The sequence below is a fragment of the Gymnoscopelus braueri genome (genome assembly GCF_963280865.1).
Source record: "Gymnoscopelus braueri genome assembly, chromosome: 18".
In the NCBI taxonomy this organism is placed as follows: Eukaryota; Metazoa; Chordata; class Actinopteri; order Myctophiformes; family Myctophidae; genus Gymnoscopelus; species Gymnoscopelus braueri.
In genome coordinates this window covers 39,736,582-39,753,508 of record NC_137618.1, presented here as the reverse complement: position 1 = coordinate 39,753,508, position 16,927 = coordinate 39,736,582, and the positions used below count along the sequence as shown (strand labels likewise).

At 41.4% G+C, this 16,927-nt stretch overlaps 1 protein-coding gene across 4 annotated transcripts in view; it reads right to left on the bottom strand.

Annotated features, from left to right (window-relative positions):
- Positions 1 to 15,881, bottom strand: part of kansl1l (KAT8 regulatory NSL complex subunit 1-like) — a 50,233-nt gene extending 34,352 nt beyond the window's left edge. For all 4 annotated transcript variants that reach the window (XM_080457168.1, XM_080457167.1, XM_080457169.1 and 1 more), the window contains exons 1-6: positions 15,599 to 15,881; positions 13,430 to 14,357; positions 12,710 to 12,901; positions 3,196 to 3,233; positions 2,448 to 2,590; positions 22 to 192 (exon numbers count right to left, since the gene is read on the bottom strand). In XM_080457168.1, the coding sequence (XP_080313294.1) occupies positions 22 to 192; positions 2,448 to 2,590; positions 3,196 to 3,233; positions 12,710 to 12,901; positions 13,430 to 14,301 (1,416 nt within the window). In that variant the 5' untranslated portion in view covers positions 14,302 to 14,357; positions 15,599 to 15,881. The remainder of the gene's footprint in view (positions 1 to 21; positions 193 to 2,447; positions 2,591 to 3,195; positions 3,234 to 12,709; positions 12,902 to 13,429; positions 14,358 to 15,598) is intronic.
- Positions 15,882 to 16,927: the final 1,046 nt, after the last annotated feature.

Below are 16,927 nucleotides of genomic sequence, written 5' to 3'. Positions count from 1 at the left end.
TCCTTCAGTCCAGTATAGTACCTGTCTCTGTATGTTGTGCAGGAGGCGTGTGGGGCTGCTGGGTTCGCTGTCGGAGTCTGCAGGCAGCTCTCCGGCCCCGGTGGTGTAGGACAGCCCTGCCGTCTCCCTCAGCAGCGTCTGCTGGATCTGTCTGTCTGTCAGAGGCTGCGACTTGGCCAGTACCACTCCGCCCTGGCACGCGCACGCACGCACACACACACACACACACACACACACATATTTGTATTACTATACTTGTAAGGACAACAACATTTTAGCCAATTTTATGAATGTCATAAAAAAAATTATAACCTTAAAGCCGAAAATAGCAGATCTACAAGCTCACAACGCGTTGCACTGCAACGCGTTGTGAGCTTATAGATTTGCTCTTTTAGGTGCATGACACCGGCGAGCAACTGAGAATAAATCAGGTATAACTCCATCCCCAACGACTAAACCTAACCCCGACCTGAATCTTTTCCTAACTCCCCTACCATTAAAAAAAAAAAATCCTCTTGTGAAGACCAGGAAAATGGTCTAAACGATGTCTATTTCTCAAATTCGAATCTAAATTCTTCCACACAGGCGCTCGCACGCACGCACGCACAAGGCTCAAATTGTTTCCACTCCATCACCTGTCTGAACAAGACACAATATGAGGACGTTTGCACCGCTTGCTTGCCATGCAGCCTGAACTAGTCCAAGCACACCTGTTCCCACAACTCCATGACCTGAGGCCGTGTTCTAAACAAGTGGTTCTCAACCTTTTCAGGCCGTGACCTCCCCGTGACCCCCCAAAATAATCACATTTGAACAGTTCAAATGTGAAGATCAGCTATTTTCACAATGTTTGCCTCTTTCTTATATCATTTGACAATTAGGCCAATGTCTGACCAGCTTTTATAGTATATAGAAAATATTTTGGTATTAAAAAGGTCCAAACATTGTCACTGGGTTTTAGTTTTTTTTTCCCATTTTCCCACAAAATTATAAAATATTTTTAAAAAAAAGGTAATGGTAATTTAATGGTGTGTAAAATGGAGTTTGAAGTTACAATGGGTTGGTATAGGAAGGGGGCGTGTCTGGTAAAATGAATATCAAATATCTAAATACTAGGGCATTCACAACTAATGATTTGTGTGAGTCGACTGTTTTGACCAATTAGTAGTCGACTAGTCGACTAGTCGAAATTAACGTTAAAAAAAATTAAAAAAAAATAAAATAAAAAAAAAGTTTTTTTTTTGTTTTGTTTTTTTAGGGGGGGGCATTGTTTTAATGCCATCCTACTACTATATTACTATTATTATTATCCTCCTGCCCTTATTTTTATGGCGTTTTAAGGGAAGCGCTTCTGGCACAGCAGCACAGCACCACAGCAGCGTCTCCAAGGATCCCCATTGCCCAATAATAGGCTTTTATTGGGCATACTTTTGACCCCCTTTTGATAAAAAATAAAGTCAGGAGGATAATAATAATAGTAAGACGGGCCATTACTATGGCATTAAAAAAAAAAAAAAAAAAAAAAAAACTATTCGACTAGTACCAACAGAGTCGACTAGTGGTTATACTAGTCGACTAGTCGACTAGTTGGTGAAAGCCCTACTAAATACTGAATCAAGCAAAAACTGTCCGGGGTGCTCACAAAAGCCTGAGTAAATTACCCCAAACATGTTTCCCTTTAAGTTTATACACTGTACATACACTGTATAAGTGCTGTTATTTCCTGTATTCCATATAATTCTTTATTGCATAAAGCTATGTGAATAGGCTCATGTACTCTTAGTTTGAATGCACAGTGCAACTGTCAGAAAAAATAAACCAAATATACTACAAGATGTTATGGTGATTTCCATTTTGCAGTTCAGTGAGTCAAGTGCGACGTCATTCATTCTCCAAAGACAAAACTCCTACTCCTTTCTGGATGTGCATGTACTGTATGTAGGAAGGAGCTTCATAAGTGCCTCTCATGTCCTACTCTGAGGAGAAAACACACTCCATCTTTCATCCTAGTCAAACAGTCAGCATGATTCCTAGGAGTTCACAGACAGTATGTCAGTGTTTCCCAAACACTGGGGCGCGGAAAAATAATTATGCTTCGTGAGTAAAATATATTTTCTTTTTTACCCTTGTTTCCTATAAATTGTGTTTAAAAAAACATTTCAAAAGATTTTCTACATTTTGATTCTGATTGACATTTTCAGAAAGTAAAAAGAAATCCACAAATAAAATAATTCAAAAACCTAAAGAAATAGTGATATATCTACAAGCTCACTCTCCCGTTGTGGGCTTGTAGATCGGCTATTTACATAATTAAACAGGGCTTATAAGTGGTTAATCCATCATGTATTTTTTTGTAAGTTTGGGTCCCGAGGGGGAGACACCAAATATCTGTTCTGGGTCTCGATCTAAAAAAGTGTGGGGGACCCCCATGGTATTTTCTTCCTTACCTTGGTGGAGCAGATGTGCTTGTGGAGCTCCTCCAGCTGTTGGATGCGTCCCTCCAGCTCGGCCACGCGCAGCTGCAGCCAGCTCCACCTGCTGCCCACCTCCGCCCGGTCCTCCTGCCACCTCCTCTCACTGCTGCCTGGAACTACAAGTCAGCGTTTTTTTAATTTTAGCAAAAAAAAAAGTATTTTAGTTTTAGTCATTTGAATAAAATGCCATTTAGTTTAAGTCATATTTTTGTCGTCTTAAATGTTTTAGTTTCAGTCTAGTTTTGGTCGACTAAATACCATAAGATTTTAGTCGACTAAATCTACACTTGATTTAGTCGACTAAAAATGTATTTTATATAATCGTCAGAATGGCTTCCATTCGTCCATATAAATTAATCTGTTGAAAAATGTTCATCCATTTTCAAAAGTAGCGGATACAACCGATCTACAAGCCCACAAGGCACCGCGTTGAAAGCTATATATTAAAAAAATATATATATATATAAAAATATTTATATATATACATATACAGTACATTTATTTATAAAACAAATTTGCACTGGTCATTGTAAGTAAAAACAAATTATATTCAAGTTATTTGTCATAGCTGCCCGGTACAATTTTTATTTATGAAGCCTAAAAGGGTAAACTGAAAACTGAGATTTTATGGAACCAAAAACACAATTCAAATCATTTATCGCAATTATTTGCATGGAAATGGATCATCAAGTAAAATGTCATTGATCGTGAACAGCCCTACCTGGAGCACCACTGTGGCTGTTGCTCCTTCTGCGGCTGCTGCGGGTGGGGGGAGGGTGAGGTGAGGTGGGGTGAGGTGGGGTGAGGTGGGGTGGGGGGTTGATGCAGAGAGAGAACATCCCAGAGGACATGAGGGAAAGAGGGATAACGAGACAGAAGGGATGAGGGGGGGTTGGGGAGAGGGGAGAGAGGACAATCCATGTCATTCACAGATGCTGTTTGCTATATACCTATAATACCTAATGTGACCTTAAACCCATTCAATCCGGGAGGGAACGCATCAGTGTCACTTTAGATTTCTTTGGCTATTCAAAAATAGCAGATCTACAAGCTCATAGCACGGCACCGAGTGCCACGCTATGAGCTTGTAGATCTGCTATTTTGAAAGATCGTGAACATTGTGCAAATCTTTGAATGTATATACTGTGTATATACATTTTTAACTCAAATCTTTGCTTCTGGGGGTCCCTGGAACAAAATATTTTGAGGTGGGGGGGAGGAATCACTGATATAGCAACATAAATTTATTTTTTGTTTTTAACTGTTTGTAGAATCCCCAGAAGCAAAGATTTGAGTTAAAAACTGTTTGCTTTAAAAAAAAATATATATTCAAAGATTTGCACCAAAAAAAAATCACGATTTTAAAAAAAAATAGCAGATCTACAAGCTCATAGCGCGGCACTCGGGTGAGCTTGTATATCTGCTTTTTTGAATAGCCCAAAGAAACCTAAAATGACAGAGATGCTATCCCGGATTGAATGGGGTTAAAGCAGCAAACCATAAGGGGTAGTAGTGGCTCAGGAGGCAGTGGATCCCCGACTCCCCCCTGTGTTACTATTGAAATGTCCTTGAGCAATACACTGAACCCCTAACTGCTCCCGATGAGCCGATCTTGGTGCCTCCTTGCATGGTTTCCTCCATCATCGGCGTGTGAATGTGTGTGTGAATAGGTGGCAGTAATGCACATTGTAAAGCACTTTGGATAAAGGCGCTATACAAAAGGCACCATTTACCATGTAAAGCTACATTATGTAAGTTTTGTTTTAGTGAATAAAATGTTATTTTGAAGTGGTTCAACAGCGCTGCAGTGTCAACAACAATGACCTATTTTACAAAGTATCGTTGATGCAACTTATTAAATCTAGCCGAGTGTGGCTTAATTGTTAATAGATCCCAAATTTTGATGACCCAAGTGAAACAAAAAGGCCTATCTAGTATGTAGGACACAGAATAATCATTAATGATCCGTGTTGTGTGCCTATATGTTACCATGGTGCTAGGCAACATCGTTTAGTATTCACCCACTGTGTGTGCGTGCGTGTGCGTGTGCGTGTGTGTGTGTGTGTGTGTGTTTGTGTGAGGGAGTGTGTGTGTCCCTGGCTTTGCCAAGGCCATAGTTACCATGGCAGTAGGTCTAGGACCTTGACTAAGGCAGGGAGTGGAGCCTCCCACTTCAAACAATGTGGTGCAGCAGAGGGAAAGGTTACTCCTGACTGAATGCACACACAAGCTGGACCATGTAAACCACAGCTTCGCAAAGGACTCCCAAATGATATGTATTTGGCTGTGCGGACCCCCATCTGAAAATATTTATGTTTCATAAATATTACAAATGTTTCCAGATATTTTTCCAGATCTTTGGAAAATAGCCTATCTACAAGCTTGTAGATCGGCTATTTTCCAAAGTACACGTATATAGGGTTAAAGTGGCTAAACAGATTTTGATGCTATATCAACTAATTTAGTTGAGCAGAGGACCCCCCCCCCCTCCCCCGGACTGCACTTTGAGAACCACTGACATAAACAGCTCTAATTTTGGGTTAGGATTGTTAGGCTATACTTTAAAGGAAGCCAATTTAATTAAATGGAGAATGCATTGTCTACAGCGTTCAGCTAGCCACAGAGCCTAGCATGCTTACTTTATTAGAGTTCATTAGTGACCAATAAGAAAATGTTTTAGACGAAGGGAGAGGCCTGTAATTGGGTAATGAATGTCTGTAGTGGAGTTTCACAGAGAGGATAATCAGGTCTGGCTATGCCGCGGCTCTCTCTGTCTGCCAAATAGGAAAATTCCAGGAATATTTGCTAAGCATAGCAACATGACGAAGAGAAGGAGAGGAGAGGAGAGGAGGAACCTCAAAGGCAGATTAAGAGGAAGACTACTTGATGTACGTATACAAAAACACAATGGGCCTCATTCATGAAGCGCGGGTACGCACATATTTTATACTCAAGCGCAAATACGAGTGTTTTCCACAACAATAGTCTGATTCATCAATGGGGGGGGGGGTTTACGTGATTTTTGTGCCGGGTAAACTGACTCTGCACAGAGGCACTCGAACATGTGCACAAAGCAGTGAGCCCCCGCGACCCAACTCCAGATAAGTGGTTGAAGATGTATGGATGGATGGACCGTCATGTGACAATGTATAAAATAGGGCTTAAAGGGATAGTTCAACATCCCCAAAATGACTTTTTTTCCTATCGATTAGTCACCCCATAAAGACTTGAATTCATGGATATATTTAGTTTTTTGTCGCATTCCTAAGCCAATAATTTGATGACCAGCGGACCGGTAGGCAGCGGTTCCGGTATAGGAGACACAAAGGAGACTCTTTTGTGTCTCCCACCGGAACCGCTGCCGGTCATCAAATTATTGGCTTAGGAATGTGACAAAAACTTCAAAATATCCATAAATTCAAGTATCCATGGGGTGACTAATCGATAGAAAAAAGGTTATTGGGGTGAATTATCCCTTTAAGTGGTTAATCGATTCATTGATATATAAAAATAAATAAAACGGCTTAATCGATAGAATAATCACTAGGAAAAGAACCAATAGTTGCAGCCCTAGTTTGCTGTTATAGATGCAAGCTCACACATGCACACATACAGTATACACATACACAGTACACACACACCTCTATGGACAAAGCTATTGACAGATTGTACACATTAGCCGTAGGCAAGACAATGTTTGCATAGCTTCTACTGCCTTCTCAACAATGAGAAAGTCATTAAAGCATCTCTCTCAGCCAAATCCCAGCTTAGGAAAAAGGCCAGGCCCCTACTAGTACTGTAGCTGGAGGAGTAGAGCTTTTCCAAACACAGTTTTGGCTCTCGTGTCATGGGGCATTAACCCATTCAATCCGGGAACGCATCAGTGTCATTTTAGACTTGAGCTATAACCATGATTTTATACACTAAAAATAGCAGATCTACAAGCTCATAGCGCGGCAAGAGCTTATAGATCTGCTTTTTTTTTTTTATCTTGAACATTTGTGCAAATCTTTTTATAACAACATTTTTAACTCAAATCTTAGCTTCTGGGGGGGTCCCTGGAACAACATAAGACAGAAACATTAAGACATTTGTTAAGACATTTGACAGTTACAAATGTTCGCTTAAAAAATATATATATTAAAAGTTTTGCTAAAATGTTCACGATTTAAAAAAAATAGCAGATCTACAAGTTCATAGCGCGGCACTCTGTGCCACGCTATGAGCTTGTATATCTGAAAGAAATCTTAAAATGACACTTTCCCGGGTTTTAAAGGGTTAACTTTGCAGGGTGTGCCCCGCAGTTTAACTTTCCAAGAATTAGCCAGCCCAGGATGGCCGCAACTTGCTTCCCATAATGTCAAATTATGAACACATGGTCAAATTGAAAACTAACAAGGGCCAGGGCTGTTTGAGGACTGCTGCACGAGCAGAAAACGAGCTATTTGGATGTTTGGTTTGAAATGAAAGTAGTACCACTCTGCTCAAGCAGCCAGGCCCTATATCCTCAGCATTTTTTTGTGTCAGAATACTTTCTCCAGGGCTAGTCTTAAGTAGAACCTGACCGATGCCAGGGGTTTTGGGTCCGATGCCGGTCCCGATTTCCGAGAGTCCTAGATCGGTGGTTCTCAACCTGTGGGTAGGGGCCCACTGGTGGGCCGTGAGGGTATTGCAAGGTGGCCCCCAAATAAATGAGCAAAACAATACGTTGTGAATTATAATATAACATTTATATTATATATTTTTTAATAAACCACTTACGTCTATTCGAAAACGTTTAAAAAAACGTGATCGCAACGTGATCATTTTTGCCGTATCATCATGATGACATCATCAACACAGCCAACAATATATTTCCGGGTAGATAACGCCGGCAGTGTCGCATTGGAGCATTATTATTCATTATCCTTATTTTGTTGACAAACTAGACATAGCTAATGTTCTGGACACTTTATTTTATACAGTATTTTGGAAAACGTCCATAGACATTCTACCCAGAAATACCTGTTTGTTTACAAATATTCAAACATTCTGATCTGGTCTATAACGACAAGCCCAAAATAGGGACATCGGCTGCATAACTGCTGATACCGTGGTATCAGCAAGTCAAATAATGACCAATATATCGGCCATTCCGTTACTCCAGTTTATCGGTCGAGCTCTTATTCTCAAGGCTGGAATTTTATTCCCAAGAGGGGCAACAACCTCTCCAGTGAGAAGGAGAGATGCTATTCAAGGCGGACATGCCATAAAAAGTCTCTTTGTGGGGAGCCATTGAGGGAGCACATAAAGCAATTGTACACAGTAGGGGGACTTATTTCGACAAAAGACAGGTTTAAACTTCCAAGGACAAATGAACCCGGACAAACAGGCGCACACGCACGCACACACACACACACACACACACACACACACACACACACACACACACACACACACACACACACACACACACACACACACACACACACACACACACACACACACACACACAGTTGTGGGAGTGGACATAACAAGTAGTGGGACATGACAAATTGACTCAAGTCCTGTACTTAAACATTCAAGACTTCTACTTGTACACACAGTGCTACTTTTACTAATAAAAGTAGTAAAAAAAATAATCTGAGAACTCCTTCCACCACTGACATTTGCAGACACAATAAACACACACAAGGAAGAAGCCCTCCCTGTTCCTGTTTCCAGAGCTAGTAAAATGTAATGTGTGTTCCTTTGTCGTCAGCTTGTTTACTGGAATCACAGGAGACTTACAGACAGATCCCAGGGCTACCACTGGCTTTAGTCAGACAGAATTATAACCACAGGCAGAGAACATTTGAAGTGAAAATGATTTAGCCCAATTTGCCTCTAAAGCAAAGCAAAGTAGTGTTCGGAACTAACGTTTTCATCAAGTATCTATGGGTGGAGGTGTGGGGGGGGCCTTATCATTTTAAATTACAATGAGGACGGATATGAAACCAAAGCCAGAAATGCCTCCAAGCACCACGGCTATATAAAATTACGGAGCGAACACTGCATCCTCATTCCACCCCCATTTGATCACTTGTTTTCAGCATACTGATTTTTTCACATAATTGCTGCCTCAGGGCTAGAGCAGGAGTGAAGTATTGGAATTCAAATGTGGAGCTCTTGGAAATACAAAGAGGATACATACAAGAGGATAATGATACATAATACTGAATGCGTCATGGCCCGGTGTCGCCAGATGTACGATAATAATAGAGTGTGTCCCTTTTTTCTTTTTAACTCTGCACAATGTATGGTCAATAATGCCAGTAAATGCCCAAATGTACGCTATATTCTCCATTTCATAAAAAAGGTCCATGAATTTACTAAATTCCCTGGTTGATGATTGGGGATCCGGTTTGGCATTTCACAACACCGATTGAGAAAAGGAAATCTGATCCTAGATCTGTACTTGGAGGCATTAAAAACGCAGGTCTTTCCAGTCAATCATTATGCTTGTTCTTAAACCAAAACAAACTTCAAAATCGATTGTATTATTAAAATAGATTATTTTGCTCTTATTTATTTAATTGATTAGTCCAATTAACTGTTGGTGTTAGTTTGAAAAAGAAACTACACCCCAGCCTCCCTCTGCCCTGCCACGTGTTGACATTGATGTCAAGCTAACGTTCACACATTCTGGTCCAGGGTGGGTGGTTACCTGGCGACTTGCTGGTACTGGGAGAGAGTCGGCCTAAAATCTCTCGTCTTAATTCCACACGGGGCTGAACAGAAGAAGAGAACAGCCAGGCAAGTTCTGACCTTCAAATAGTTCAACCAAAGACAAACACTGTTGCTGAAAGAGACATCCGTGTATCAAAGCCACAGACAAAATGACCCAAGGGGACAAAAGACAAACTTCCAAAAGTGAAGCAAAAAGACTGATGTTTGTGAGTATGGTTTCCCATGTCTCACTGGGTGGGTATTGACATCAACAATCTAAAAACACAAACTTATAATATTTAACGTTTTTTTTTTTGTTAAAAAGGTTGAAGTACTATATTCTGATACTAATCATTGCTACAGAGCGTTTGTTCAGTCACAGGGGTCTCTCCAGCTCTTTAGTAAACAGAATATAGTACATTATATAGTACATTTTCAGGTAGGAGACAAAATTTAAGCCAATCAGGAGAGATCACTGAAAATGCATTTTCTGTTTAATAAAGAGCTGGAGAGACATGTGAGACTCCTTTTACTGAACAAACACTCTATAGCAATGAGTACTATCAGAATATAAAGCTATTTAACACTTATTTTGACCAAAGTAAATCACTTACCCTACCTTTAACCACTTAAGCGCTATTCAAAGGGTTTTCAAAAATAGCGTATCTACTCACAGATGAGACTGAAACGTTTCACCTCTGTGAAAGCTGTACCCCTTTCCTAAATGTTAAAAACTGCAGTTTATCATATTATGATATACCATAGGCCTGATATACACACACTATTATATACCCTAGATTGGTTTGCGATAGCTTGCCACCATATCAGACATTAAGGCCTATACCACAAACAGACTTCCCAAACCGACAACAGTATCCTAGTATTATCATTCCTGAGTTGCATGTACACAGTGTTTCCGCTGTGTGACTCTATGTGTCTTGGCTTGCCACCACCACAAATAACTCGGCTGTAAAACACTATGCCGTGTGACGCTGTGTGTCTAAAGGAAGGAGCACAACAACATAGGAACATCTCCCAGTATCTTAGAAGCACTTTTAGAGTGTAAGTGCTGGATGTTGTTCAGAACCAGGCATAGCTGAGTGCTTATGCCATTTTTTTTCACTTCAAGGTCGACTTCAGTCAAATGGGTTAATAATCCAACTCCTCCTTGAGCAAAGGCAGGAGTGAGGAGGACTAAGCAAGCACGCAAGCACACGCGCACACACACACACACACAAAATAAGTTTCCCCCTGAGAGAGGCAACTGGGGCAGGATGGCACAGACCGGCTGTTGAAATCTTCATGACTGCAGCAAGGAAAGTGCGTGTGAGTGTGTGTGTGTGTGTGTGGGGGGGGGGGGGGTATCTCCCTGTGTCAGGCAAAGACAAACAGCGAAACGTCACGCTCTCCACAGCTGGGAGAAAACAGAAAACGTTCTTCTTAAGCACCGCCCAATGAAGCTGGGCTTGAAGGCCAAAGGAAACATATTACAGTGTTATTCTTTTGATCAGACACGCCTGCCTCCTATATGAGCCCATTCAAATTCATACTCCATGTTAACCATGTTAGGCTCATTGAAAACATTCATCCCTGATTCTGGTGACTGATATTATCATTCTAATGCATGAAGGGACCATTACTTTTCTATTACTTTTTTCTTATTTACATTTATTTTATAAAAACAAATTCATTTTCTAATGTTGAAAAAGGTTATAGGAAAATGGCGGTCCAGGGTTCTTGAGGGCGTTCCAGGTGGTCCCCAGTTTAACCACTTTAATCCTACAGTATATATATATTATATACATCAGCTATTTAAAAAGAAATCTTGAAAAAAATATGACATTTTTGGAATATTTTTTGAAACATTTTAACAACACAAATCTTGTATGGGGGTCCCTGACACCAAATATTTTCAGATGGGGGTCTCCTTTAAAATACATATTAATTTGGGGACATGAAAAGGTTTGAGAACCACTGATCCATCCAACCCAGTCAGTGTGTATTATATGAATCACCCTGGTAGTTTGAATGGAAACAAATAACAGCTCCAGCTGACGTCAACGAACTGTGCCTGGCTGGGTTCAGGCTCGGCCCAGTCCTGGAGGTAGTGGAACTAACTTCTTGGTCATTGGCCTAAAAAGTAATGTTTGTTCTTGGGTTAGTCCTTTTGGGTTGTTTTTTTTAAGGGTAGATACATAATTTAATCATTTTAACCCATTAAGACCTGAGGCCGATTCTACAAATATCTTCTAAAACAGTTTTCTGAAAAAAACGTATGTCGCTATATCAGTGGTGCTCAAACCTTTTCATGTCAAGGATCCCCAAAATGATATGTATTTGACGACCCTCATCTCAAAATATTTTGTTCCAGGGACCCCCAGAAGCAAAGGTTTCAGTTAAAAAAAATTAGCTTAAGAAAATATATTTATATTCAAAGATTTGTACACATTTTCCCGATATAAAAAAATAGCAGATCTACAAGCTCATAGCACGGCACAAAGTGACGCGCTATGAGCTTGTATATCTGCTATTTAAATAGCAGATTAAAGTATAAAATATTGGTTAAAGTGGTTAAAATACAAAATGACACAGATGCTTTCCCGCTTTTAATGGGTTCAAGTTTGTCCTCAAATCAATATGTTACAAACATGCAGCATGTGATCTCTAAGACCCTAGGCTGTTTATTTAGCTGTTACAACCTGCTGTGTAATCTATGTCTATGTCAAAATAATAATATGTCAAATCCAAACAGACTGAAAACTCGAGTCCAAGGAAGCAGCTGTCAGCTTGACTAAAAGCCCTGCTCAGAAAAACGGCAGGTGTCGTGGTGTCTAATTGCAAAATAACAAATGCTTATAAAAGTGCTTATCAATCATCTTGTTTATAAAGAAACCCACAGCCATTATCACCTGTCAGCTAGCTGCTGGTGCACCATATTTGCACTAGATAATCAAAACATTAACCACTTGGGGGACGACCCAGTAGCCGAATGGTTACGAAGCAATGCTCTTAAGCGACTTCCCGGGTTCGATGCCGACCATGTTACTGAATTCATCCCGCTACTCTCTCTGCATTTCCTATCTGTCTCCGCTGTCACTGTCAATAAAGGCTGAAATACAAATTAGTAAAAGCTTTTTTTTTTAAACAATTAAAAATAATTTCTGAATTAAAAAAGTGAACTAAGTGAACTATGAAAATAGTAAAAGATGGCTATTTTCACTATTGAATACATCTTAAGTGGTTAATTCATAATTTATTTTTGTAGGTTTGGGTCCTGGGGAGACACCAAATGTATCTTTTGGGTCCCAGCTGAAAAGGTTTCCGAACCCCTCATTTGAACCCTACATGCTTAATGTCTCCCAGCCAGAGGGAGACATTTAGACAAATAGACACTATACCATACCCCCCTACTCCCCCCCCCCCACCACACCAAATGTCTTCGCCGAAAATAGCCGACCTGCAAGCTCACAACGTGACACGTTGCGAGCTTGTAGGTCTGCTATTTTCGCCAAATGTTCACCTACTACAACAAGTACTTCACAACTCACGTTGGCAACGGCTTGCTTCCTCGTCGTCTGCTCTCTAGATCCGACTCCTCGTCCGAGCTGCTGCTGGCTGTGGCCTCAGAGTCCAGCGCTTCCTGCAGCCCTCTCAGCACCGCCCGGCCGGAGCAGCCGAACTCCTCTAGCTCCGTGGAAGGCACCGGGGGAGACAGGCGGGTGCTGCGACCCGTGGGACATCTGCGTGTTGCGGGGCAAAGGAGGCTTAGTGTCATCGGTGGTGTAAAGTACATTTACTTAAGTACTGTACTTAAGTACAATTTTGAGGTACTTTTACTTTACAGGAGTATTTCCAATTGTCTATACTTTTACTTCTACTCCACTAAATCTCAGAGGCAAATATTGTACTTTTACTCCACTACAATTATTTGAAAACTTTAGTTACTACCGGTAGTTACTTTGCAGATATAAATCATTACATTATAAAACATACATTAACCACTTTAGCCGTATTTTATACCTAGGCTATTTGAATAGCCGATCTACAAGGCTCACAATGCGTCGCGATGCGACGCGTTGTGAGCCTGTAGATCTGCTATTTTCAAACATTTTAGTACTACTACTTTTGGTACTTTAAGTACATTTTGATACCAATACTTTTGTAGTTTTACATTTTGAATGAAATTTTGAATTCCGGAGATTTACTTTTAACAGAGTACTTCTACATTGCAGTATTGATACTTTTACTTAAGTAAAACATTTGAGTACTTTTTCCACCACTGCTTGGTGTCGTCCTGAGTGTTGGAGGTGGAGGAGGCGATCCCACTGGTCTGAAGAAGGGCCTTCTCCAGGCCCTCCAGCTGCTGGCTGCAGTGCAGCACGGCATGCCGCCCTTGGAGAGCCTGGAGTCTCCTCTGCAGCCTCCCAGCCCAGCTCTGCAGGCCTGCCTGCCTGGAGAGCTGCCATCGGGTCAGCTCCCGCACCGTCGCCTCTTCCAGCACTGCTGCTTCAGACGCGGGCCGGCGGTCGGAGTTCGAACCGGCCCCCCAAGGCTGTGCCAGAGCTGGGGGGTGATGACTGTCTACCACCTCCTCCTCCTCCTTCTCCTCCTGGGTCACAGTAACCGGGTGTGTGAGGAAGGTAGGGTGGTACCGGGGCTGGGCCTTCTCCTCCCAATGGAAGAGCGGAGGAAGAGGAGCAGGGGCCTGGGGAACATCACAGCCATCTGGCCCGCAGCCAGGCACGCCACTGTGTCCTGGCTGCATGCGTGCTTCTTGCCCATTGTGCTCGGGGACAGGGAGCAAATACATGTCTGTTGCACCTGGGAGCCCTGGGGCCACCCGAGGGGAATCTTTTAAGCTTTTGTGGATGGACAGGAGGCTGAGGATGGAGGCCGGGCTGGGGAGGAGCACAGCCTTGTATTGGGCGGCAGATGTTGCCAGCATTGGGGGAAGGAGCGGGACCTCCGACGTGCTCTTGGAGAGGCAGGAGTCCATGTTTTGGGAGTAACCGTCCTCTGTTCTTTTCATCTGAGGCTCCATTTCGACGCGGAGCACGGCCCCCCCATCGGAATCCAAGTTGTTCGACAGATGGACCCCGTGGCCGTCCTTGTTGGTGATCTTGGTATGGGCCGGGGCCATTCTAGGGGGGCCAATCTGCAGGCTTCACAGGAGCACCTGTGATGCTCCAATGTTGGCTAGTGAGCGAACATACGTAACGTAAATTAATAAACACATAATTTAACCACTTCAAGCTTGTATAATTCATCACCTGATAATAGCAAAACAGACAAACTACTATTTTCGCTAGTTTTGAAAATCAAAAATGTTAGTGTGTGTGTGTGTGTGTGTGTGTGTGTGTGTGTGTGTGGGGGGGGGGTGATTGGTCCAAATGAACCAGGATAGTCACCAGAGACTTTTATTTTTTGTTTTATTTTTTATAAAATCCCTTTTTTCGAGGGAGACCTGGCCAAGACACTTAGACATAATATGCAGCAGAATAATTAAAAAGAGCAAAGGAAAACACAAACATTTGAACAAATTAAAATGGTATTAAATCACATTCCAAAAAAGGGTTTCTACATCAGAAGTGCATTTCGTATTGATTACATTAAAACATTTGACAAAATGAAGGAACCTTCCTCTAATTATTTCAAGGTGATTGCTCTCAAAGAGAGCTGATTTGATTTCCCCTACTGACCCACATTAGCCCATATCATACACTAGCGGTAGTAGACAGCCACTCTATAGTGTTGCCAGAGTCTGCGAGAGAAACAAGCAACGAGGTCTATGAAAACAAGACCAAAAGAAGAGACTATAGGCTACCTGCCAACCCTCCTGGATTCTGCCACTACAGCTATTTGAAAATAGCCGATCTACAAGCTCACAACGTGTCGCGATGCGAGGCGTTGTGTTGTGAGCTTATAGATCTTGTGAGCTTGTAGAATAAAATGAAAGACAAAAATAATAAAGGTAATTTTGGACAACATTTTTGAAACATTTTAACAACACAAATCTGGTATGGGGAGGGTGTCTCTGGCACAAAATATTTTTAGATGGGAGTCTGTGGACAAATACATATTAATTGTGGGGGTCCTTGACATGTTTCAGATCCACTTGTCCAGATCCAACAACATTAGGAAACAAGCCCAAAAATAAGCAACTATCCAATATATTTACAAGCAACTTTGCAGAAAAACAAGACCAAAGTCGCTTATAATAAGCTGACATGGCAACCCTGCCGCTCTAACATTATTTATCCTGAGCTAAAGCCAATGTAATCATAATGTCACGCAAACCGTTACGAAAATGGTAAATTGGGTTAACGTCTCTCTTTGGAACAGTCTCAGTAAGCAAAAACATGTCAAAGCAAACCAAATCCGATCTGATCTGATCTGATCAATCAATGTTTAATCACGTAAAAATCCAAGTCACTCACCTGAGCAGGAGTCAAGAGAGAGAGAGAGAGTGAGAGTGCGTAACGTCACGGTAATTTAACGTTCATAACGGTTAACGAAATATCTCATCAAATCCCCGTTTTTCCTGATTGGAGAAATCCGTCAAAATCCATTTGGTTTGTAGTAAGAAATCCAACAGTAATTTGTATGAGAAACACTTCAAAGGCGGCTGATTAGGGTTAATTAATGTTTGATTTATTGTCACTATTATTATTATTATTATTGGTTTGTGCTTCTGCTTCGGTTGTTTCGTCCATCATAACAGCCATGGATGGAATGAATCTGCTGCAGCAGCTGATATGCAATGTTGCCAGACTCTGCGAGAGAAATAAGCAGTAACCAGGTATATGAAAACAAGCCCAAAAGAAGCGTGCCACATGACATGAGCACTCTAACCCTATACATTGGCTATTTGAAAACAGATGCGACGCGTTGTGAGCTTGTACATCTGCTATTTTCAAAACTCTTGCAATAAAATGTGGAATATTTGGAATATGTATGAAACATTCTAACAACACAAATGCTCCCCTGGGCACAAAACATTTTCATGACAATATTATTTGAGAAACACTGGTTTAAATAATGATTAAAATATTTGGAAACAAGCCCACAATCGCGACCGTTGTGAGCTTGTAGATCGGCTACTTTCAAATAGCCCAACGTATGTTTAAAGGGTGAAGGAAGGGCACACTTCTTTTGGGCTTGTTTACATAGACCTAGTTGCTTGTTTCTTTCGCAAAACCTGGCAACACTAGTACAGGGGCGTGCCTGAGTGGGAAAGACCCTCTGTACTACGCTGTTTGGAGTTACACCAGCATCAGTGACCCATCGAATTATGTGACCCCAGGGGTCTCCGTTTAGCTATTTAAGTTGATTTATTTTAATTTTTTCATTGTTATGTATTATTATATTAATATGCATGCTATCTTTTGCACATTGTATTTGACACTGCTGCTATTGGATGTATATTTTATTCTGCACATTGTACCAGCAATGTTTTATGTTAAAAGATAAGCCATTGTAACTGTCTCAAGAAAGACAGACACTAACTATTATTTCCAGTACATCCACTATTCTAATCTTTATTGCGCGCACACACACACACACACACACACACACACACACACACACACACACACACACACACACACACACACACACACACACACACACACACACACACACACACACACACACACACACACACACACACACACACAGCTGTACTAAAATGGAGTGGCCTGGCAGGGGTCCCTATGGTGAGACAGCAGGTGTCTTTATCCTCTTGGTGTTTGACCTGGATCAGTCAG